At 38.0% G+C, this 25,544-nt stretch overlaps 1 protein-coding gene across 2 annotated transcripts; it reads right to left on the bottom strand.

Annotated features, from left to right (window-relative positions):
- Positions 1-1,265: 1,265 nt before the first annotated feature.
- lrrn3b (leucine rich repeat neuronal 3b) lies at positions 1,266-25,193 on the bottom strand. Of its 2 annotated transcripts, none has more exons than XM_055190983.2 (2): positions 24,883-25,193; positions 1,266-4,778 (listed from the first exon to the last, which is right to left on the bottom strand). In XM_055190983.2, the coding sequence occupies exon 2, from the start codon at positions 4,442-4,444 to the stop codon at positions 2,324-2,326; it is 2,121 nt and encodes a 706-aa protein (XP_055046958.2). In that variant the 5' UTR covers positions 4,445-4,778; positions 24,883-25,193; the 3' UTR covers positions 1,266-2,323. The 2 variants fall into 2 exon arrangements, with proteins under 2 accessions (XP_055046958.2, XP_055046959.2); XM_055190984.2 differs by having other exon boundaries at positions 1,266-4,774.
- Positions 25,194-25,544: the final 351 nt, after the last annotated feature.

The raw sequence follows: 25,544 nt of genomic DNA, 5'->3' as shown, positions 1-25,544 counted from the left end.
TGCAATTAAACCATAATTTGCATGTCTTCGTGTCACATACCATGTGAAAGCAGAGATTCTCCCATTTTCAGTAATCTATGACACATTCATTGGACATTTCTAAAAGTCTTGTAAAGGTTTATTCAAATTATGTAAATGTCCAAAATGCAAAAACATTGAAATTATTGTATCCGACTTGAAATTCATCACGCACAAGCATTCAAAGACTACATTTATTCAACATGTAGCAGCTTTAAAATGTATTTAAAATAGGATGGTTATCTTGTCAGAAGTTGAGCTACAAAACAGATAAGCTGTTCCTGAATTTTGGAGATGACACACGAAAAATATCTGCACCAAAATAAGAACCGGGCTAAAAGCCCCAAATTTATGCCTAGCACTGCAGTGACCCGATTGTTACTTGTGTGAATAAATATTCTGGTCTGTTTTTACTTCATAATAATAGAAAAAAATCCTGAAATGAATTATATAAGAATCATAACGTGTTTATGTGCCTAAAGTGAACACAGACGAACCAAAGTCAATGTTTTAGCAAGCCAACTTCAGGTATTTTTGCAAAGAAAAAATAAAGTGTAGTGTCAATAAAATCATTAATTTAAGTATTTTTAATATTATAAATAAAAATTTAAGTATTGTATATCAAAGCCTTGGTTTTTAATCTGTCATTTACAACAATAATCCCAAATTACATATTTTGATCATTTTTATGGTCATGACTACTTTTGACACCATAAATCTCATCATTCGATTATGCGACTTTAGCCGGGGTCACGCAGGCAGGGTCACATATTTGTTTGCAAGCTACAAATGCTTATACAGCAAGAGCCGACACTCTTCATCAGCACCACTAGTTCACCCCTGGCTACAAAAATAAAATTTTGGAGATGCATTTTGGAGATGATGTTAAGTTATTGATATCATCATGAATGAATTTAATATTTTCAATAGGCTTTATGCCCAGCTGCATTACTTCAGCCAGCTCCTTGCTTCCCGCCCGCCACCACTGGACAAACTGACCAATCCAGGTATGCCTGACCTCAGTAGTAACAACAACAATAATCAGACACACCTGGATTAATCAGTTTGTCCAATAATGGCAGACAGGAAACAAGGAGCTGGCCGAAGTTCAGGAAGTAGTGCAGCTGGGCATAAAGCCCATTCTGTGTGAATTATTTCTTAGACACTACAGTATGTATCTTCTGTTGATGATGGTCAAGTGTCTTCAATATCAACAAACAATCAGTAAGCATCTTCACTCCAAAAAGAAAAAAATGAACGTTGACATTTATTTAGTTTTAACATTGCCTTAAGCACATTGGTCTCGTGGACTAATGTGCTTAGGGTAGAACAGACAACACAATCGATATAAAAATGGCTTTTATATTTTTACACTCAAAGCAAGGACGCAATCATGATTAGCTAAAAATACTGAGAGAGCATTTCCACAGATTTGCAAGTGAGGCTGGAATCATGGCTCTATTCACCAGGGATCTCACGAAACCAATAACAATCGAAAGTATTTTTTCTGGTGTGAGATTCAGGAGTAGGCACTTACCCTGTCACGGTCAACCTTGCGCAATCTACGTCTGAGGGATGCTTTTAAAGTGTCTTCATTTAACAACATCCAGTCCTGATAGTAATAGAATCAAATATAATATATGTATAGATAAGATTCCTTAAGAATGTACACTTGTGTTTTATTCAGCAAATGTGTGGTCTTGTTGTATCGTTCATACTGTAGTGATTCGCACTTGTTTACTGCCTGGCTACTGCACAGAAGATACCTGTTACATTTCAGGATAGAATATATAACAATTTTAGCCATGAAAAGACAGATCTGCTCTTAAATAGAAAACGACACATTTCATCAAAAGTTCACATCATAATCACCGTTATCCTCTATTCTACTAGATTTCCTTCTTGACAGTCGGTCGCTCTATGCGCCTATGGTTGTCGTACAGCACAGACGTATTGCTTGGGACCGAAAGGACCGTTCCCACTACTCTTTAGACATTTAACAGTCAGTTATGAGAAACAACACCTTCCTGACGTCTTAATATCATCTGTCCTCAGTGAATGACCTAGAAATATCACACTGCATGTTTTAGCAGCAAGTCTCTCCCACTAGTTTCCACTGTTACATTGCTACTTGCCACGTGTTGACAGCTCGTGATGAAGGGCTATAGAGCTAGTTATACATCTCTTCCTTCGAATACGATGTCTGTATCAAGGCAAAAAGATAAACAGCAAAATTGGAACGGTAAGTTCTCCTCGTTTGCCTCGTCAGTTGCTTGTAGTTTTTGTGGTTCTGTGACTAGACACCTTAAAAGTCGTTATCCAAAATGTTTATGACCGTGGCTTTGACCTCAACGGCAGCTGGCATCCCTTTACCAGAAACCCAAAGCCTTGTAAAGGGAGACCGCTGGCTGGTCTCAGACATCAGAGCCATTTTAGATGGAGATCTCCTCAGATTTTCATAAAAGCAGCGGCTCCTCATGAAGCCATAAATCAGAAAGCAAGGCACCGAGAGCGCAATGAAAAGCACACCGAACGCCGCAACCAGTGCCACATCCCACCTCTCTGATTCTTTTATGGCTTGTTCTAATCCTTTTGTTATGACGTCGACACACCTGCTGTCATGTTTATAGTGGATGCTGTGAATCTCCAAACAGACTTTGTACTGTGTAGCAGGGCTAAGATGTGTAAGATTATACATAGTCACGTCAGACGGCACCCTAGCTGTGAATGCCACAGTTGGATAGTTTGCACTGGGCGTTGTATACCACTTAATGTTTGGAGCCAGACTACCGTGTGAGGCTTTCCAGGAAATCAACACCGAGTTGGTTCGTACAGACTGGATGCTGACGTTCAGTGAGTCATTAACAGGCTGTGGAAAGTACCCATTCACCTCCACCGAGACAGACTTAAGGTCTGCCCCAACAAGATTGTGTGCCACACAAGTGTACAATCCGGCCTCATATTCAGTGATGTCATAGATATCGAGCGTGCCTTCTGGGTGCATGTAGAATCTGTCAGAGACGGCATTTGGGATGACTCTTCTCCCAGATGGAGTCACCCAGTATATGTCGGGCTCAGGTTCAGCAAAGGCGCGACAGTGTAAAGACAAAGATCTACCGGTATCCACGCTGATTTGTGTAGGAAGACTCTCGGAGGAAATGAGAGGCAGACAGATCTCCATCATCTCTCTGAAGTGAACCTGCCGTACGTGCTGACCTTCATACTCCGGGGGCTCCACGCAGAACAGGGAATCAGGCTCCATAAAGCGGATGTTAGTTTTGTTCATGTTCATCCACCGCACAACACAGTCGCAACGGATAGGGTTAGAGTGCATGCTAACCTCCCGAAGATTTGGAAGAGATTCCACAGTGATCCTGTGCAGTGCACTTAGAGCGTTACCATTTAACATTAAAGTTTCCAGCCTTGGCAGCCTGTAGAAAGCATTCGGATGGATGTAAGAAAGTTTAGGGTTGTTGGTGGCTTCGATTTTAGTCAGCTCTGGGAGGTTGTTGAGGGCAAAACTATCAATAGACACCAACTCAGGCATGCTATTAATGCCCAGCTCTTTAAGATGGAGCATGTCCGCAAAGTCGCCCCTTTGAATTCGGCCGATGGGATTCTTGTTAAGGTCTAAAAACTTGAGGCTCTTAAGATGCCTGAGAGCACCATGAGGAACACTGTTGAATGTATTGTCATAGAACGAGACGCTCTCTAGGTTATCAAGGCCGACAAGTGCATCATCTGGTATCTGTGACAAGTTCATTCTGGTAAGGACCAGACTACGTAGGTTTCTCAGAGGCTTAAAATTCATGTTCTGAATAGACAGAATTGGATTTTCCCCAATCATTAAAATTTCCAAATTCGGTAAGGGCTCAAACCATTCACTGCTGATACTCTGAAGCCGGTTGGAGTTCAGATGTAGTCTTAGCAAGCTCTGAAGACCACGGAAAGCCTCGGGAGAAATGACGGAAATCAGGTTATGATTTAAATAGAGCTCTTGAAGGTTAGTTAGTTGAGACAGGCTGTTGTCTGGTAGGGTGCGTATCCAGTTTTCTTCCATGTGCAGAGACAGAAGTTGAGCGAGGTGACCTATGTTGACGTCACTTATCGAGGACAGGTTGTTTTGTGAGAGATCAATCTCAGTGATGTTGGGCAGGTAATCCAAAGGCTTTTCAATCTTAGCAATGTTGTTGGTCTGAAGTAAAATGACTTGTGTATCAGCTGGCAATTTAATGGGCAGTGTAAAAAGTCCCAGGTCATTACAGTCAACAGTAGGAGCCTCCATGTAGACAGAACTGGGGGAAAACCAGGGTCTGATTTCACAAACACAGAGCTTAGGGCAATCAACTTTTTCGTCTGCAGCAAGAACAAAGTTAGTTACTGCAAGCCACACTAGCAAATAATCCGCAAATGATATGTCCTTCATATTTGCACAATTCCCAAAAATAAGTGGTTGGTCCTTGAAGATTATGTGGCAAAAGCACTTCACATTAAAAAAATAAAGTTTTGAATCCAAATGTGGGCTTTCCCTAGGCCCTGACCGAGGTGCAATATCCTGTTGCTGTTGCTCGTTTAGATTGAAGGTGCTGAATGAAATTCTACAGGCTATACAGAAAAAGGTAAATAGGTCACCTTCAAACCTCAGGTAGCAGTTGTTTCAGTTTAACAAAGGCAAGGCTGTTAATATCCTGGAGTATTACAGATTCCAACATGCTCTCTGAGCATCACGTGATGCCATCATTGGTCTAATCCACTTCTGCCTGAGGAAAATAAAGAGAAAGATATGAAAAATATTAGCATTTAATTACTGGGAAATTGCAAGGGCATCACTAATGCAAGACAGAGGATTGCTGACATTTACAGAAGTCATACAAAACACTCTAACGTCTGCTGACATTTTATTCAGCAGTACTTTGCACACCAAGCCTTTGACATATGGATACAGATGTCCTTCACCTAAAATACTATTTTAGGAGTCCAAAACTGTTGTATCTAAAATGTGGAGAAAAAAAAAGTTTAGTGGGTTTGATTTGTGCTAATATTGCTGCAAGTATTGTAAGTCTTCATACAAAACACACTGACACTATGTAAAAAGCAGATTAATTAAATTGTAAAATTACTATAAATGACATACTAAGGTACTATGGCCTTGAGTATGTGATATTTCAGCCTGATCTCATGAGAATTTATACATATTTTACGAGTTGGCTAATTCGTATGAATCCATTGGAAATTAATTGTTCGAAAAGGTACGATTCTCATGAAAAACAACAACAACAAAACCAAACCCCTAACTCCAACGTCACAGGGGTCAAGGCAAATCATACAAAAACTTACCAATGTGGTCGTATGAATAATACGAATTAGCCAACTCGTAAAATATGTATGAATTCTCATTAGATAGCGTTGGATATGTATGCACATTTTTAGCTCACCAAAGATGCTTTAACAGTGATCACATACAGAAAACAAGCAAGTCAGTGCTCTTTCAAATTGTCATCCCTCTTTTCAACTTCAGTGCTTAGGAAGCTCAGGATTAGGGATGTGCGAGAACATGCTTTCAGAAAAAAATTACAATATACAAACAGTATATTCTATTATTCAAATTACTGTCAATTTATTTTTGATTATAAAATATAAAAAATTATACCACGCTGTATTGGTATAATATGCTATACAATGCTGTATGCTGGTTGATTGAGCACCAGGCACCAGAAATAGGCACCAGAGCAATGTCTGTGGTAACCATGGTATAAGAGGAATAATTTACTCCGCTGCTTTGAATTAGGGGTGGGCGATAAACTGGTAGACATGATTAACTAGTAGAAATTTGTCAACCGGTAGAGATTTTGGACTATTGTCTCTATCGAGGTTACGCGCCCACGTCACACTCCTGTGTGCGTGGTCACGGTCAACGTATGTACACGTATTTAAGCACCGCAGTTTTAAAACAAATTATTTTAAGCCATTGAAACACAAACAACAGCTCTATATGCGTGTGCTCTGTGTGAGAGGAGCGCACAAGTCGCACAACCACTGCTCATTAAGCTCGTGAGCATTTAGAAATTATGTTTTTTAAGAAAACATTGCAGGATTTTTCTCATTTTAATGGACTTTAATAGAGCCCAACACTTAATACCTAACTGAACACTTAACAGTTTTTAACAACGGAGTTTCAAAGGACTATAAACGATCCCAAACGAGGCATATGGGTCTTATCTAGCGAAACGTTTGTCATTTTTGACAAGAAAAATAAAAAATCTGCAGTTGTAAACCACAACTTTTCATCTAGGTCCGGTCCAGCGCGACCTAACGTAAATGCGTAGTGACGTAGGGAGGTCACGTGTTACGTAAGGGATAATGTAGAGGCAGCCGGTAGTTATTGGGAAATAAGCCCCGACAGTGTGATCAGGACCCGACGCGAAGCGGAGGGTCTTGTATCACACTGAAGGGGCTTATTTCCCAATAACTACCGGCTGCCTCTACATTATCCCGCTTATTACACGGCTACTTGCCACATAAGAAAAAAAACTGGACATGAATATGAATTTGAAACATTTTATTGGCATATTTGTTTTAAATTAACATTTTTATCCTTCCGCGAAACTTTGCACAGATGCATAAAATGATCGTAATACCTTATAAAGATCCTCTGCTTCGTCTCCGTTTTTTCTCTTTGAGAAGTTTTAATCCCCATTCTGTATTTTTTGTGTGTTAGCTTTGTTGCTGTCATGCTCTATTTTGTCAAGTTCAGTCTCAGTAAGCTGTCTGTCTCTTGTCGTGGTTGTCGAGTGTTTGTCACAAGATGGCGCCACACAGACAGTAATCATTATTGATCTTTATTGGCGCAGAGCGATATTACTCGTGCAAGTAGCCCGGCTATGCGTTATTATTTTGGAGCGGTTATTATTCGAAAAGAACGAACCTGCAAATGTCTCAACTGACCAATCAGAATCAAGCATTCCAGAGAGCCGTGTAATAAATATATAAAACGCACATTTGCGGACCATTTTAAACAATAAACTGACACAAATACATTAATTAGTATCATTCTTCATACAACAACGTCGGAACGGTCCTCTTTCAACACACTTGTAAACACTGGGGCGGAGTTTCGCGTTCATCCTCTGTGACCTCTTGACGTCATGACGTATTGGGTAAGGTCGCGCTGCGCTTTGAGGACCGGATCTAGAACCAAAAATTGTGGTTTAAAACGTGTATATTTTTATTTTTATTGTCAAAAATGACAATCGTTTTGCTAGATAAGACCCTTATGCCTCGTTTGGGATTGTTTAGAGTCCTTTGATACTCCATTGAAAAAAACTGTTAAGTGTTGAGTAAAGTAATAAGTGTTGGGCTCTATTAAAGTCCATTAAAATGAGAAAAATCCTGCAATGTTTTCCTCAAAAACATAATTTCTTCTGGACTAAACAGAGAAAGATATCAACATTTTGGATGACATGGTGGTGAGTAAATTATCTGGATTTTTCTTTTAAGAAAATGGACTATTCCTTTAAGAGAAAGTAAACAGCTAAAAGAGATACCGCTACCGTGATATATATCGTTATCATGATATAAAATGAATCCTATCCACCTTGGGTGTGCATTATTTTCTTATAATTCAATGGCCTTTGTCAATTATTCCTTACATATATAACAAATTATTTTAAAAACTGTATATAAGCGGAAAATAAATAATTTTACCTTTCTTTATGTCAGTGGCGCAGGACTTACAAATTACCACTGGATAGAAGAGCAAGGTGTGGAGTATTTGGAAGAAACTAAGAAAGGTTTTATCTGCAGGGCCTTACAAGCTATTCTTCCCAAAAATGTTTTATTTTTTCTCAAATTTAAGAAATAAGTAATCACATATCAACAGATCTCCACAGTCACTCACTAGTACATATCCATTGTGCATGAAGCAAAATCAACGTAGTGCTGCCATACTAACATGCTGCTATCCATTTCTCTCTGAAACCACATGCGGGTTGATTTTGCTATAACACCAAACAAAGACTTGACAACCCATGTAACAGCCTATTGCTTGCTTTGCATGTTTTTACTAATAAAAAACCAAGTATATTTCATGTCATTTTATTTGATGGTTAAAAAGAACTGTACAGTAAACAATTTCTTGAGTAAAATGTTTTTAAAATCCTGCATTCCGCGATTGCACCCTCATTTTCCACATCGTGGAAATCATACAAGCCATGCCATGCCAAACTGGCATAGCCTTTAAAGCTAATATTTACACTGGAGCCATAAGGAGCAAAAGCACGTACAGTAGCTATATCTATAGCAGCCTGAAGCAAGCAAAAATCCATTGCGTCATTTATTTTAGCTCTCGGCCGCTGTGATCTCATTCGCTCTAAATAATAACTGAGCTATTCAGAGAACTGTGACATGGTGTTGCATTTATTAACATTTTATTTTTATCATCTTAGTGTATAGAATGTTCCTAGCTGTTGTCAGTTATGTGCAGAGAGAATGCTTTATCGAGTCTGAATAGCTAAGACCAGGGAGGAATATTATCACATTATCGCATCGGAACATGATAAACAATCATAACCTAACACAAGCACACCACATATGTATAACCTTTATTTAGTTAGCTGCAATAATGATGAGATGGCTGTTTTTGTAATTAATGAATGGATCGTATTTATACACAACGAATGTTAAAGACGCAGGTTTTTGGACTGAATTTTATCTTTTAGACTCGTCAACTAGTCGATAGTGCTGTGTTCAAAATATCGATACAACAATACATCGTCATGAACTACTGATGATGCGTGCATCAATACAGCATGCTTCTGATGCACTTTTGAAGGTAGCGTGATGAATTGCAGTTGATACGTGATACGAATAGGCACATGTGACCTGTGGAGTACGTAGATGGAAGGGTAGCGGGGTATACCTGACTTCCACGTCCTTCTCATTCATGCACGTGTCTGCACAACGCATTTGGGAAGAAAGATGACAAAGAGCTGCAGTAAGAGAAGAGATATAAACTACAGCTGTTACATTAATAATCTGATTTCTATAGAGAAATAGTATTTATTCTTAATGCACCTTTATACCAGCGTTCCCACACCTTAGTTCACTTCAAATTCAATGACCTTTCAAGGACTTTCCAGGTCCAATACTCTCAAATTTAAGGACTAAATGTTGGGACACATTTCAAGTTAGAGCAAGATTACATCATGTTACCTTTTAAGATACATTGTTACAGTTCCCTTTCGAGGGAACTCGCGCTGGGTCACTGCGGTGACACTTTGCGGACGCCTCCAGGGGTAAGTGCGTCTGAATGTGTATATCAAATTCAACCAATGGTGAGGCCTAACAACAAAGACAGGGTGATGCGGGAACCAGGAAGTATATCACTATCTGAAATATTGCCAAAGACGACGTTACAGGGAAGCAGGAAGTATGGCAAGAGAGATGCAGCGCCTCGTTCCCTTCTCAGGAAACAACAGTTACATACGCAACCCGAGACGTTTTCATGTGTCAAACACAACTATGCAAAAAGCATTTTGGTATGAATCAACATTCGCATACAGAAGATATAAGCATTTAAAGTGAACAGTTTAGCACGTGTCATCTAGGGACAGCACTGCAGATTCCATTTTATATGTAAGGGACCGTTCACCAAGAAATGAAAATCTTGTTTTCATTTACTTACCCTCAAGTTGTTACCTCAAACTTGTATTCATTTCTTTGTTCTGCTAACTACAAAAAAATATATATTTTTAAGAATATTTGAAACCAAGCCAATCTGGGGCACCATTGATGTCTATAAACGGTTTCAGCAGTAACAACATAAACAAGCGGATGTCGTGGTCTGCACGTAACTTCCGGTAAACTCCGCTAAGAATAAATAACAACAAAGTTCTTTAAACGTAGTTTATTTATATAACAAGCAAAAAACAAATTACCTAGGAAACCAAAACATTTGTTATTTTCAACAAGGCATTTGTTCAAGAGATCAGTTTAGCAACTAGTCAGACCAAACCGAAAGTAACGTTCGGATCCAGACGTGTATCGCATCAGCGCACATGAGTCTGATGAAACTGTCTATAGTAGGAAAAATATTATACTATAGAAGTAAATGGTGCCCCAGATCTGTTTGGTTTATATTTTTTACATATATGTCTTCATAACAAAGAAGTTATACAGGTTTGGAACAACTAGTGGATAATGAACGCGTTCACCTTTGTCTGTTTAATATATCCTATTGGTGTATAACTGTTCTCCCAGTGGTTGGAAAATGAATGCTTGACCATACCTGTCAGCCATAAATACAAGAAAATGCACCTAGTTTTCCTGACTGACACAAATGGCCTATTTTCCTGATGTGTTAAATAGAGCACTTCTTTTGCAGGTACAGAAGAGCTGGCTTGCAAGTGCACTGCATAGACAGACACGCTCGTTTGGCGACAGCATAATCTTAATCTGTATTAAATAAAAAACAGTCCACCTCATCTGTATTTCTAGTATCATTTTATTTAGAATAAATTCTGTTATGGATCTGAGAGAATATAGTTTGATACAAATAGTGATTTCCGCCAGTACTTCCAGAGTTAATGTGGTCAGGTACAGACAGATTTAAGGATGCTGAATCAGAGAGCTCTTTTGGGATGGCAGCCCACATTTAGCCTATCCAGTAGCATTAGTAGTTTATTGTGCAACACTGTTTTTATGATCTTGCCCTTTCGCACAAGGTTGCTTTTTGTTGCATTTATATTAGAATCCCATTTATTCTTTTAGCAGATGCTATCTAAAGCGACTTTTAGGAGCATTTAACATTTTGTTTAAGAACCAGAAACAAGCACTGTATAAAGAGCTACGTTTACAAGTAGTATTGATGCAGAGGTTTTACTTCACATAGTAAATAAATTGCACCATTTACCAATGCACAATAAACACATAGCTCAATGGGCCATGGATAATTTGGCATTGCTGTCAGTGTATTACATAAGTATTCCACTGTCAACAACATCATCTGCAACATTTAAGGTTTGTCCATATTTTTGGTCTGTTTTTAACAGATTCTGAGTTAATAATTTAGATTCGTATTTAAATAAGCTACAGCTTTGTTGATGCAATCTTGTTTACATATGTTTTAAATCGAAAAGCATCAAAACAACCTTTTTTGTCATTTAAGGATTCGACGATCAATACAATATCCCCCCCAGCAATAACCTTAGATTGGCCAAGATTCAGCAATACTAAGTAATGTTTTTTGTGTGTAATGGCTGGCTCGTGATAGTGTTCAGAAAGCTATTTCGGTTAGAGCTTCCACTAAAAACTCTCCCAGGAGGGAAGACACACTAATACAACTAAAGCTGTATTAACCTCCACTGACTCTGTTATAGCAATAAAGGTGTGGCGCACCCATTAAAAACTCCAGTCAAAGACAAATGAAAGAAATTAGGCTTAACCCAGTTAAGTGTAGGTGAGGACGTACAAACGTAAAGCCTTGGAACAATTCTGTGGTTCATAGAGCTTAAGTGGCAATAACTTGCATAGTGCAGTATGCTTACAGAGACAGAGAGAAATGCGACCAATACCGGAGAAAATGAAATTTCAAGATGGATGCCTCTAATCACCGTTCTGATGTACTGCACAGTCAGTAAATGAAATTGGAGGGAAGTGTAAGTATCATCTTCCACTTCGGTTTTTTACTAGATATCACAGAGTTAGCGTCGTCTTGATTGGCCCTGTAAAATATAGGGGCATGTTTGACTAAATGTGTTCGATAGGCAGAGGCTGTCTGACCAATAGGAAGTAACTCAGGCTGAACGGTGACAGCAGGGCTCCTGTGTTTACCTTGAGACGATATGTTTGAGATGGGCCGTAAATCCCGGACTGGGTACTGAGGTTCTCTTAAAGCCCAAGTTGTAGGCCTGTCGTAATAATTACTTCATCAACTTATCGCACAATTACTGAACAAGACCTCTGTCAGCAATATATTACCATTGTGTTTGCATGCGTGTTTGTTTGCATAAAACTGAATGTCATTAGCATTTTATCCGATCGATGGCCTCTGTCATTTCTGTCTGCTGTCTGTCTCGGAAGAGTGGCATGCGCAGCTCAGGCTCCACATGCATGCGCACACACCCACACAGAGGGAACAGTGAAAGGCGAAGCATTAAAGCATTACTCAAGCTGTATTTTTCCGATGAATTCACACAGTTTGAGAGAATAAATCTGACTGGAATTGGTTTCAAAGCTACAACCTGCATCTCTGACGTGAATGAGACGTGAGGAAAGGAAATTAACGTAAACGAGCCGGCATGTCGACTTTGTTCAAAAACAGAGATAATGAAAGAGGCTATACAAATTAAAGTAATCTGAAACAGAACCATAAGACCCAATGTTTAGATCTGATGTGTTCAACACTAGCTATTAGAAACGTGAATGCGCATAATGGCGCATACTCACAGATGCCATCAGAGTAACACTTGTCTAAAGCAATAAACCATGTGAAGCTGGGATTTTCCCTGAACAATGACTATTAGCTATTTAAAATTTAAATGCAGCTCAAACTATGACTGGTACTATACCTTTTATAATATGTATTTATGTTTTAATTATTTGGAATATTACTTTTTAATATTCTTAAAAAATAAAAGTTGTGTTCTTAGAAAGGATGTACTTGCATTATTATGTTATTTTTTGCCATTTTATAATCAGTGAAAAACATGGCAATTAACCGACTTACAGTATGAAAAGTACCCTGAAAAAATTAGCTGTAATTATGCAGCTGGTTGCCAGTAACTTACTGTAGAAGATAAAGACTGAAAATGTTTAATGTTCATTAACTTTGAACAAACTGTTGTCAGTAAATAACATCAATGAAAATATACAGTAAGTTACTGGCACCTACTTGCCAGTAATACCCAGTAATACTTCAATTTTTACAGATTTTTTTTACAGTGTAGCTATAGTGACAGGCCTACTAAGTTGCAGGAAACAGCACAATAAGGGGTGGGCGATATGACAAAAAATTTATTTCACAATAGGATTTATTTTATATCATGATATGTATCACGGCAGAGTTTTTATCTTTTAATAAAGTTTTTAGGTTATTAAAATATTTAATGCCATAGAATTTTCACAATTCTCACAAAAAAAACTTATACATGCATAAAAATATAGATAGAAAACAATTTTTTTTTTCTAAACAAACAAAATTCAAGCTCACTGAAGATTAACAGTCAGTGATGAAAGTAAGAATGATAATAAATATCTTAATAAAGGTAGGAAAGTTATTTAGTCAATAGCAGTGAGAGATTTTCACAAAAACATGAGTGACAGACAGGAGCAAAATTAGGTAACTTTCCCTTTAAGACCAAAGTCTGGATCCAATCTACTGTTATGTGTTTTCTCTTTTAGCTGTTTACTTTCCCTTAATAATGGTCATGTTTATGAGGATACTTGCAGAGATGGGAATTTTGACGAAAATATGTATTTAAAGAGTTTTTTTTACCTTAAAATAACGTTTCCAAAAAAGTTTTAGTGGTTCAACCACTCAAAACAGGGTGAATGGCACTTTCACATTCGCTTTGCACCCCTTTATCGGCCAAAACCGCACTAAAGAAGTTTCCAACCGTCGGGTAGCGGCCCTGTAGTTCGAGTGAAAACTACAAAAACTTGCTTTACGGCAGAACTACAATCCAATCAGAGCCAGCTATGCTGCAGTATTTACGACAGTGGTAATGAACAATTACGCTTCTAACCTGTAGGGGGAGCAAAGAGCAATAAGTCTTTAGTGTTGCTTTAAGGCAAAACAAGCGGCAAAAATGCTCACGAGCTTAATAAGCAGCGAATGCGCGACTTGCGGCCTCTCACACAGAAACAGCGCGCACATATAGCACTCTTGTTTAAGTTTAAATGGCTTAAAAGGGCTTGTTTTAAAACTGTGGTGCTTAAATACATTTACAAACGTTACGTTTTCGTGATCACGAGCACAACAACATGACATGGGCGCGTAACCTCGATAAAAACAAAATTCTCTACCGGTTTATCATATATACCAGTTTATCGCCCACCCGTAGGCACAAACACGGTTTTTCATTTGTTTGTTCAATTTTTACGGTCTTTTCTTAACGTTTATGGGTAATACTTTAAACAAGGAATCGGCACCAGATAATTGCAACGTAACTGCCATGCGCGATAAACACAAACTATTTACACTTCAGTTAAATAACATCTGCCAAGAATGTAAAAGTAAAACAATTGCGAGATTACATGGTCAATTAAGATTAAATACCAGCTGTAGCTGTAGGGTTAGATCTCTAGTTAAACTTAAATACATGTAACTAGAAAATAGGGCAGAGGTGGAATTGCTGCATGTACCACAAGAACCCCTTTATATTATGGAGATTGAACAGAAGGGTATACAGTGTGGTTCAAATGGATATGAAGACTTGAAAAATTATTTCTCATTTCATTCTAAAGAAAATCACCCCTATGCTTTTTCCTTTGTGTTTCACTGCAACCCTATTTCTTCTTCTTCTTTCCATGTGCCCAATATAAGCAAAAGCTTAGCAGCCAGAGAGTTTGCATAAGCCTCTCAGTGGGTGGCACAGTCCGATATGCCACTCCCCCCCCTGCCCTTTTCTTTATTGATTTGCCATTACATTATTTCCAAGGTAAGGGAAGAGTCCATTAAACGGGCTTCGCTATGCAATGTGCGTGCATAATGAAGTTTCGTATGCAATGCTTGAAGAACGCTTTGCACCTGCTCCTGTGTGCTCGCAAATCAGCAGCGAGTCGACGGTTAATGCAGAATCGATGTTCCAAATTAACCAATGGACCCCACAGGTTTTAGATTTCCGCCTGATGTATTGTGCTTCCTTCAATGCATTTGACTGTACACACAACTCGTGGGCTGATTTACTCAAATATACTCAAATTTACTCAAATAAAATCTAAATGGTATAATTTATAATCATAATTTAATTGGCAAAGTTAACTAGATTTGAATGTAAATTTTGTGCAAAATAAATACAGCTTCAAAGTCAATATACTATACTCATGACACTAAAACCCCATTCACACAGACCTTTGGTCCCAGAAAATACCTGTAAAATTGCCAGACAAGCGTCTGTGTGAACACAAACTCGTCCCGTTAATCTTCTGGGATCGTTGCCGGAAGGGGAACTAGTCAGATATACGGAAAACCCTCTGTATGAACAAGAAGCCGAAACAATGCTGTTAATGGGCGTGTCGTAGTGAGGACGCGCGCATCATCACAACAAAAGTTATGGTTCAGCTTCTTAAAATGAGAGATAATATGCATATAAACATTCACCACGAGAAATGTTGCAAACTATATTGACGCGGTTATCAGGAAATGATAAATGAGACGCATAAACAATGACGCATGTGCCGTAGTGTGGACGCGCGTGTCATGGCAACAAGTTGGTTCAACTCTTTAAAATAAGGGATTTACAACATTCACAACGAGAAATGTCAGCATACTAGACTGAAGCAGATATCAGGTAAGTTAGCTTGTTACTTACTGCGTTAAAAACGGAGATCATTCAGCAGCATAAAAGAATATCGCGTCACGTGCTCATTTGAGCTATAATAAATGAAAATTCCCACGCGTCATCCCAACAGGACATATCGTTCAGCTCCTCAAAATGCGGGTTTTAAATGCATATAAACAATCACGATGAGAAATGTCTGAAAACTGTATTAAAGCAGAGATCAGGGAGCTCGTCAAATATCCACTCTGAAGCTGAGATCATTCACCAGCATAGAGCTGTGCGTTCACGCACTTCTTTATAATCTTATCATAAACAAAAATGCATGCGAGTGGTTTCTGGAGAGAGAAATTATAAATAATATGCAAACTTCAGACGCTGCATAGAAGAGAGGGCGGACTTTCAACAGGTCACGTGTCTTTCCGGGACCATCAGATGCCGGGTAATCATGGCAGTGTGAATAAACAAAAAATCTAAGGATCCCGGAAAAATCTCGGATGCCTTTACCGTGTATTTTACGGAATGTCTGTGTGAAAAGGGCTTAAGTAATCATCTTGGTTTTTATACAGTGTCTTGCAAAAGTCAAAAAAGGGCCACCACCAGCTTTGTTATTGTAGCAAAGTTTTATATGTTTTTCCTCTATTAAAGGTAGGGTAACAGATTTGATCCTGAAACCTTTTTTGTTATGCTGGTTAAAAGTCTCCTTACATCCTGATAGCAATCACTGTGTTAAGTTGTTTAAATGTATTTGTAGAAATTTATGTTATCTGTGAAAGGCGTAGGACCAAAAAATGTTCAACAAATCATAGATTTCGGTCCGAACGGACGTTTCCATTTTTGTCCCTCATATACGTAAGCGTAATTTGAATGCCCTCCACGCAGACACCATACGTCATCGGCGCGTTCACGTGCGCTCACCTCCTGCCTGTAAACAGTGAGAACAGCAAACTTTTCTGCTGAATTGACAACCTACACAGGAGGCACAAAACTAAAGGCATCTTTTATAACAACAACAGCAAAAACTGCCTGGATCAGCAAGAGCAAAAACGCAAATGAACATCGGTAACTTTACTGCTTTACCACGAGATGAAACAGCTGCAGGAGGCAAAGGGTCTGAAAGAGTCGTTGCACAGTTTATTTTGGTAAGGTAGGTACGCGATATGTTTAATTGAGATGGATTCAGATATTCTACTTTGATGAAACATTGTGTTGCTTATGAAATTTGTGTTCGTTTACGGATTAGTGTAACGATATAGTTACTACGTCTACACAACCGAACGTGTGCTTAAACTAATTCAGATGTAGACCAGTTGTTTGGTTATTTTGGAAGTGTTATTCGACTTTGTACTGCAAAGTTTTCTCACTGCTGAATGAGACATGAGATGTGACCGTCTGATCTGTGCGTGTTCATGTGTTTTGAAAGAGGCGTGACTTTGGATGGCGATTTGACTTGAGGGTGGGATCGGGATTTCATTGCTAGGTGGCTACCGTTAGCATTTTTCAAAATGTGTTACCCTACCTTTAAGATACAAACAAAAAATACAGAAAATATTTAGAAAAAAATAGCTACTACTGACAAAATTAAGTATTTTGTGTGTTTTCTCTTGGCACGTAATGCATCTCATTTAAGGAGACTGAAGTCCTGAAGCCGTTGTATTAGAGAATCAGGGTTTCACACTAAATACATGCCAATTTAGCTTATAATTTTCTCATTTTATTTTTTAATATTGCATACAAATTTCCTAGTGCTGTTTTCTGATTGTATTCTAACAAAGAGATTGGGAAATAATTATATATTTGGTCAGCATGCCAATGCAAAAACAACAAATCTAAAATTGAAAGACTTTTGCACAGTACTGTATGTGTGAAACTCAACACACACAACTCCACTATCTCTGATGTGTAGAGGTCATTTTAAATTTAGTAAAGGACAATCACTCTTTCATCTTCATTTTTGGGAGAACATTATGTCATATAAAATACATTTTAAGCCGTTTTATTTATGGAATTTTTTAGAGATGCACCAATTTTCATATCTATTATTGGAATTGGTCTGATACTGGCAAAAAATATGGATCAGATATTGCCATAACAAAAAATAAATAAATAAATGAATTTACCACAGTATTACTCATGTGTGTGAGACACAGAGTGCATGCTAGTTTCACACTGGATGGGGAAGCAGTAGCTTGTACCGCAAATACAACAAACGCAACTTTGCTAAAATTGTATTTATTATAATAAGCTCTAGGGGTGGGCAATACAGCCTCAAAATTATATCATGATATTTAAAAAAATGTTGCAGTAATTATATTTATGACGGTATAAAAAAATAATGGAAAAAGAAGGGCAATTTCCATCCAATGAGCTGTCATTTATGACAGACTACCTAATTCTAAGTGTAAATCTGTTGTCATAAGTAAAAGTAATGACACGATCACACAGCATGAGTCAAATAGTACTAACTAGAGATGAAATGGTATGAAAATCTTACATCACTATGACACTACCACAAATTTTCAGTAATTTTCACAGATCCCAGTAACTTAAGTCATTAGCTAACAATTTAAAAATTTAAAATAGCATTAACATTAATCATGGCACATTTGGGGTTGTGAGATAAATGCTCATGTAATTGAGCTTAAAATCAAGTGAATAAATCAGATTTTCATATGAACACAGAAGAAATCGGCTAGGCATCTGTCTGTTGTGAGAAACTGGGTGTACTTTAGGACCCAGGAGTGGATGATGCGCCGCGCCTAGCGGCAGTCACTGAAGAAAAACAGGGTAAAACGGAGCTTTAAACTTATCAGATCGCATAATTTAATGGAAAATGAATAGAAAAGATGGATCTGTCTAATTAAATATTAAGTAAAGTGTGTCAGTAAACATTTTTGGGATTTAAATTCAATCAGTAAAGTAAGTTACTGTCATCACAGTGGTATGAGTTGGTAGTGTTTTCCCTATATAACTTAACAATTTAGTTTAACAGTGACTAAAGTAATTTGCTATCATGTAAAATATTATAGACAGTTTCATCGGATGCACGTGATGCACGTCTGGATCCGAACCTTACTTCCGGTTTCGTTTTTTTTAATGGTCTGACTAGTTGCTAAACTGATCTCTTGAACAAATGCATCGTCGAAAATAACAAATGTTTTGGTTTCCTAGGTAACCTATGTGTTGTTGTTTTGCTTGTTATATAAATAAACTACGTTTAAAGAACTTTGTTGTTATTTATTCTTAGCGGAGTTCACCGGAAGTTACGTGCAGACCGCGACAGCCGCTTGTTTATGTTGTTACTGCTGAAAGGGTCTATACCGGTATAATCGTGAACAGTATGATATGGCTCTTTAATAAGCTTATTGTACTACTGATGTAATGTATATTTTAGATTTGTTTTATTCACACTGTTTTCATTCTCTTGAGATAATGATATTAACCAAATGCCCTCGGCATGTATTATACGTTAATCAAATATTTTTAAATCCGCTTAATGCCAGCCTAAGGTGTTTCAGAAATACTGGTTTGTTGGCAGAATCCATTAAACGTCTTATTAAAAAAATTATGAGCTTTACAAGAAAACATATTAGACGCAGAGGGTTTTGCATCTGAGCTCTTCATATACTCTTTCACACTTATTTTCTGTTGTGTCCTGGAGTAAAATCTTATAAACATAAATAAAATGTTTAATTAGCAAACCATATTTTAAGAAATTTAACCTAGCTGTGCTTGCGCCACAATTAAATAAAAACTAAGAGAATTAAATAATGGTGGCAGGCCATTAAAAATTAGCCAATAAAGTGTTAACTACCTGGCTACAAAATCATTAATATTAAACGGGCATTTCTGGTCTTTCATTCTGATTGGTTGAAACAAATTCTATGTTGTGATAAAATACCCCCGTAACCCCACAGTTCAGACCGCATTACATAGCTTAAATATCACCGCGCTACTGTTGGTACCATTGATCTATATAAATGACCAGTGGTTGCTACGTACTGATTTATGAAAATAAACAACAGAGTCTTTAATTGTGCAATTGTTGAAAATTTTAAAATATGATTAATGCCAATATTCAGTTAAATGTCAATAAACATTGTCGAGTTATCTCGTCAATTAAGAGAAAATGCTTCTCTGAAGCCGATCCATATTTCCATTATTATCCACCAGATTGATCCACAAAAGCTCAGTGGCCGTTTCTCAATGTCAAGGATACTTCCTTGGCAGGACTGGTCTTTCCAAGTCACTTCCTTCAAAGGCTAGGCGAGGCTCCTCTGTAGCATTTGGAGAACACGTAAATGGAACAGGCTAGCAAGTGCACGGCTTTTGCTTCTTCTTTCTCCGTTTGTGGAAAAAGAGAGATGTTTATGGACAGGGTCAGAGGCCATCAGCGAACGTCTGTCCGCCATGTGCGCGAGACGGACCGCGTCATCTTGCGCGGACATGCGCGCGTCTCCGTTCAGCTTCCAAACACGCATACAAATGATTTCTCATACAAATGATTACTTTATCAGTCCGTCAGGGCAGCAATCATTTGTGTCATTTACAGGACATTCACAAATTAAAGATAGAAAAAGTGGCGAAATGTCTGTCGACTCATGACGACACGCACCATGTATTAACAAATATTTTTTTATTTTAACTGATAATGTTAATCGGTCATAAATTCTTACCTTCGGTTAACGGTTAAACGGTCAATGTGAGCATCCCTAGTATGTAACATTAAATACTACCATTGAAAAGTTTTAGGGTCAACATATTTTCCCCACATATTACTATAATAGCAAATTTATCAAAACTATGGACTAACACAGATGGAACTATGAAAGTCAATACTGTGACTGAAGAAATCCATAATATATCAAAACACAACCTGGTGGCAAAAACTGCATAATATTTTATAAATGAAAAATACATAATTTTGTTTTTTAATGTTAAAATAGCTCTTCTTTGTCCCTCTTATGACGTCAATTTCAGAAATGGCCCCAAGCCTATTTGAGTTTGAGACCCCTGCATTACAGCATTTATTACTGACATTCAGGGTGCACTTATAATATTATTAAACTGAGCCTGAAAGTCTGTTTTACTGGACAGTGATATCACTTTTTTGAATGAAGACTAAACACGAATTAAAGGTGAACATATTTATCCCTTTTTTATTTTAAATATGATTTAGTTTTATAGGTTTCATTGGCAAATTTTTTCAGATGATTGTTTTTGGTTCAGACATCCATTGCAGGCATTCTTGGCAGTTTTTTCCTGAGGCTTTTTTAATATGCATACCATTATCGGATTTATACCGTATCGACCGAAATAAAGAAGTATAAAAATTTTGGCCATATCGTCCAGCCCTATGTAAAGTATCATTAAATATACATAAATAACAGATTTAAAACTGAAATTATCTGTGTAACAAAGTTTGAATGGAGTCTGAATCTGTATCATAAGTGGTTTTGCTAAATTAGGTAAATTAACACACTTACAGAAAATTGTGGAGAAGATGCAAGTCTTCAGCTAAAGCAAAATGCATTACTGCTTTTGAGTCTAAGTTAAATTAAACCTCGAGGGTCAAATGTGGTGTGGAGTTGAGCCGTGAGCATAGATATCAACATGCATTAAATATGCTAGTGGTCTGCAGGCCAGGGAAAGCGGTCCTGTTTATATGCTACTACTGTATAATGCCTTTAAACCATTTTTATAAAAAAAGATAATAATAATCTAATTGTGCATTCTCTTAGTTTCCAAACATTTTCCGATGAGATCTGACTATTTTGCATGTGCATTCTGATTCATATTTGTTACTGATTCATACCGTCAAAATCACATTGCTCATTCAAACACATACACGCAGCGTAGCTGTGTACTCTAACATGAATAACATGGCCTGAGGGTAGGGTACTGTGTGCATTGCAATGGGCAAGATGATTAAAGTGCACCACTAACAAGCAACTTACTACTACACTACATATAAAGAACCTAATTATTAAAACCAGTCAAATTCCCCAGGGTCTATGAACAGCATTTCACTTTAATTGGGATTGATTGATTGAAGGCTTATTCCCTACAGCAAGTGTAAGTCGATCTATAGGTGTAGCACTGCATGATTCCCTGCCATGTAAACAACTCCGCCTTGACTATTTTTACATAATGGGTTCCCAGTACTCCCAGTATGTGTACAACACTGCATGTCTCTACTACAGGTATCGGTCTAATATAAGAACAGATGGACTGCACAGCAGTGCTTCTCAGATGGTTCTGCTCTGTTTACTCCTGAAAGCACAGATAGCATATGCTGCCATCATATTCTCTTTACTAAAGTCTATATTTTGATTCAAGGCATTTCAAGAGCATTGTGTTGTGACCTTTCATTGGAAGGCAAATAGTAAAAAAATATTTAAAGGTATAGTTTAGCCAAAAATGAAAATTCTGTCATAATTATTTAATCACCCTTAAGTTCTTCCAAACCCGTATACATTTTTTGTTTTGGTGAACACAAAAAAGACATTTGTAATCAAGCAGGAAACAAGAGCACCACTGACTTCCATAGTAGGAAAGAAAAATACTATCATACAAGTCAGTAGTGCTCAATAACAGTTTGGTTATTTGCTCAAAATATTTTCATTTGTGCTCAGCAGAACAAAGAAATGTATGCATATGAAATAATTGACGATGAGCAGTTTAATTATTTGAAAATAATGCACACCCAAGGTGGTAATGCACAGGTGTGAATTATTTTTGAATAATTCAAAGGACAGAAGTAAATTATTTTGCTTATACCAAGGTAACCCATGACATTTAAGTGTAATTAGGTGTGCGTTTATTGAAAAATAATGCCCATGGAACATTTCTCAACCAATCAGAATAAAGCATTCAACAGCGCCGTGGTATAGGTAAGGAATAATTTACGACGGGCAGTTGAATTATAAGAAAATAATGCACACCCAATGTGGTAATGCGGCGCGATATTAAAAGTACATAATAATAATTAAAAGTACAGAAGTCAGTTATTCTGCTTATACAATGGTTACCACAGACATTGCTCTTGTGGTTATTTTAAGACATTTATTTGACAGGTCAAGTGTGCGTTTTACAGAAAAATAATCAACACCCATGGAACAGTTCTCAACCAATAACAAGAACAAACAGGGATCCACACGTTAGTTAACTTCAAATTCAAGGACCTTTCAAGGACTTTTCAGGTCCAATACCCTCAAATTCAGGGACTAAATGTGGGGACACATTTCAAGTGAGAGCAAGGTTACATTGTGTTACCTTTTAGGATACATTGTAACAGTTCCCTTTCGAGGGAACTCGCGCTGCGTCACTGCGGTGACACTTTGGGGACGCCTCCAGGAGTAAGTGCGTCTGAATGTGTATATCAAATTCAACCAAGTGTGAGGCTTAACGACAAAGACAGGGGGGATGCGGGAGCCAGGAAGTATATCGCTATCTGAAATATTGACAAAGATGGTGTTACAGGGACGCAGGAAGTATGGCAAGGGAGACGCAGCGCCTCGTTCCCTTCTCAGGGAACAACAGTTACATACGTAACCCAAGACGTTTTCATGTGTCAAACACAACTATGCAAAAAAGCATTTTGGTATGAATCAACATTCGCATACAGAAGATATAAGCTTTTAAAGCGAACAGTTTAGCAAGTATGCTTCAAAAGTCTAGACTTTTAGTGATATTATCCTACACTACACAGGGAATTATATGGATTTTTTCCAGAAAACTATAAAATAGATTGAAGCACTTTCAATGACCTCAAAAACTTCCCAGGGCCTTGAATTTTTTCCCCCAATTTCAAGGACCCATGGGAACCCTGAACAAAGCATTTAACAGGCCCATGGTATAAAACATATATACCTTGACCTGTCAAATGTCTTTAAATAACCACCAGAGCAATGTCTGTGGTAACTGTTGTATAAGCGTAATAACTGACTCCGGTACTTTTAAGTATTTGACGCTTCGCGTCGTGCCGCACTACCACCTTGGGTGTGCATTATTTTTTTATAATTCAATGGCCCGTCGTCAATTATTCCTTACATAACAACTTGAGAGTGAGTATATTATAATAGCATCTGCCAAATGCTTAAATCTAATGTAATGTTTAAACAATATTTATTAATTCTCAATATTGCACATATTTGAAGTGTTAATAAAATCTTATGTTTCACTAACATCATAACATTTGGTTGCCAAGTTTTTTACTGACAGTGCTAGCCTGCATACATTTTAAACCGCATGTCTACTTGGTTTGTCACAAAGAAAGCAGCGATGAGAGGAAGCTATTTTTCATACAAAGCAGTACTGAAATCAGTTAAACACTCCAGTGTGTGCAGAGCAACAGCGTCTGAGAGCTCTTTAATATCAAGGGTTTTACTTATTGTCTGTTAATTAGTGGAGCTATCAAATGGCCTATGTGATTACATCTGTGATTAAGAATTGCCCACTCAGGTCTGAGTTTAGAGAGTTTGGAAGAGACTCCAAGGACATAAACTACTGAGTGCAGTTTGTCGAAGAAGCAGCTCTAAACATTTCTGCTTTGTAATGAGTCTGTGATCAGGATGGTTGAAATGTGTGTGCGCATATTCTTGGGTAAAAAAATCTGTTTACTTCTGTAACAGTAATGGTGCATGCATTACTCACAACATGAAACCTATACACTAATTTGCAATTCATTAGAGAACCTCTGACTTGCGTCTGGAAAGGTAAAAATGCAAGTCTGCTGCAGTTTTCTGTCTACAAAGACGTATGATAGGTCAAATTCAGTGGTTGCATAATTAACAGCTTGGGTAGAAGTCTCATCATCTGCATAATAGGTGTTGTGTTGTTGATGTTTTTAATTAGACTGAAGCAATGGATGCAGATCAGACGAATGGATGGGAATCACAATGCCTCCATTCAAGACGATATACATGCATTGAACGACACTTACAGCGGACGCTCCAGGCAGGCGACTGCATTTAAAATGCATGTGCTATAGGGCATCTTGGACGGCAACAGGGTGATTTAAGGCGGATTGAGAACAGCCAGATGCAAGACTGCCCGTGGCTATTCGTCCAGGACGTGCCTTGTGTCCAAAAAAATACGCATGCACAGATTTCCTGTTGCTGATGCACATGTGTTCATCCTTTGACCGCAGCATCAGCACCAATAAATCTCTACGTGCTCATTTATGTAGTACCTCAGTACAAGATCGCCTGTTAACGTTTTCCTCCGTTTTCGCTCATTCGCGATCGCTTTGCAGTCTAAAAATCACTCTGACGCACATTCTCTCAACTTGACTTGCGGTAAAACGCCACAAACGATATACAAATTATATAATTGATCATGTTAAATGATAAATGCTCCAACTTACCTTTTAAACGTAAGTCATTCCGGCTAATAAGGCGACACGTATTCCCCTCATCTATAGCGCAGTGCTCCGGAGAGCGGGAAGCGCGCGACACGCAAATGGAAACAGGCGCGCGTCTTCTTCTTTTAACGCGGATAAAGAAATAACACCGTGGTAACTCGTATGGTTTCGATGGAAAATCCGCCAGTTTAAGGCATTCAAACCTTCTCCTTTGCGTTCACAGGCGCATCTGCAGCCGCTCGCTCGCTCTCTTGTCACATTGACATGCCGCTGTCTGCCCAGCGGTCGTTAATATCGGAACAGCCCCTCGGTCTCCAGAGAACAGCCAATAGCAGCGGGGCGTAGAGAGATTCTCGATCCTGATTGGCTAAACAGAAGCGTCTGTCAGAAAAGAACCGCTAGAAATAACGAGATGCAGAAAAAATGGATTATGTTCATTTCTTCACGCCTCGTGTTTTGGGTAGGCAGCAACGTTTAAAGCATTTAGGTTATCCCACATTGATAATTCACCATAGTATATATTACATATGTATTTATTATAGTACACTATTGTAAAATTGATGTTTTTGAACTGTACTGTAGTAGCCTAACTACAGTGTAAGCTACTGAAGTATAGTAGCCTATACACAAGCCTACTTTATAGTAATTTTTCTTTTGGGACCATA

This window comes from Misgurnus anguillicaudatus, chromosome 1 (genome assembly GCF_027580225.2).
Source record: "Misgurnus anguillicaudatus chromosome 1, ASM2758022v2, whole genome shotgun sequence".
In the NCBI taxonomy this organism is placed as follows: domain Eukaryota; kingdom Metazoa; phylum Chordata; class Actinopteri; order Cypriniformes; family Cobitidae; genus Misgurnus; species Misgurnus anguillicaudatus.
Note: the sequence above shows the minus strand (reverse complement) of the source record. Positions and strands in the feature narration are given on the sequence as shown.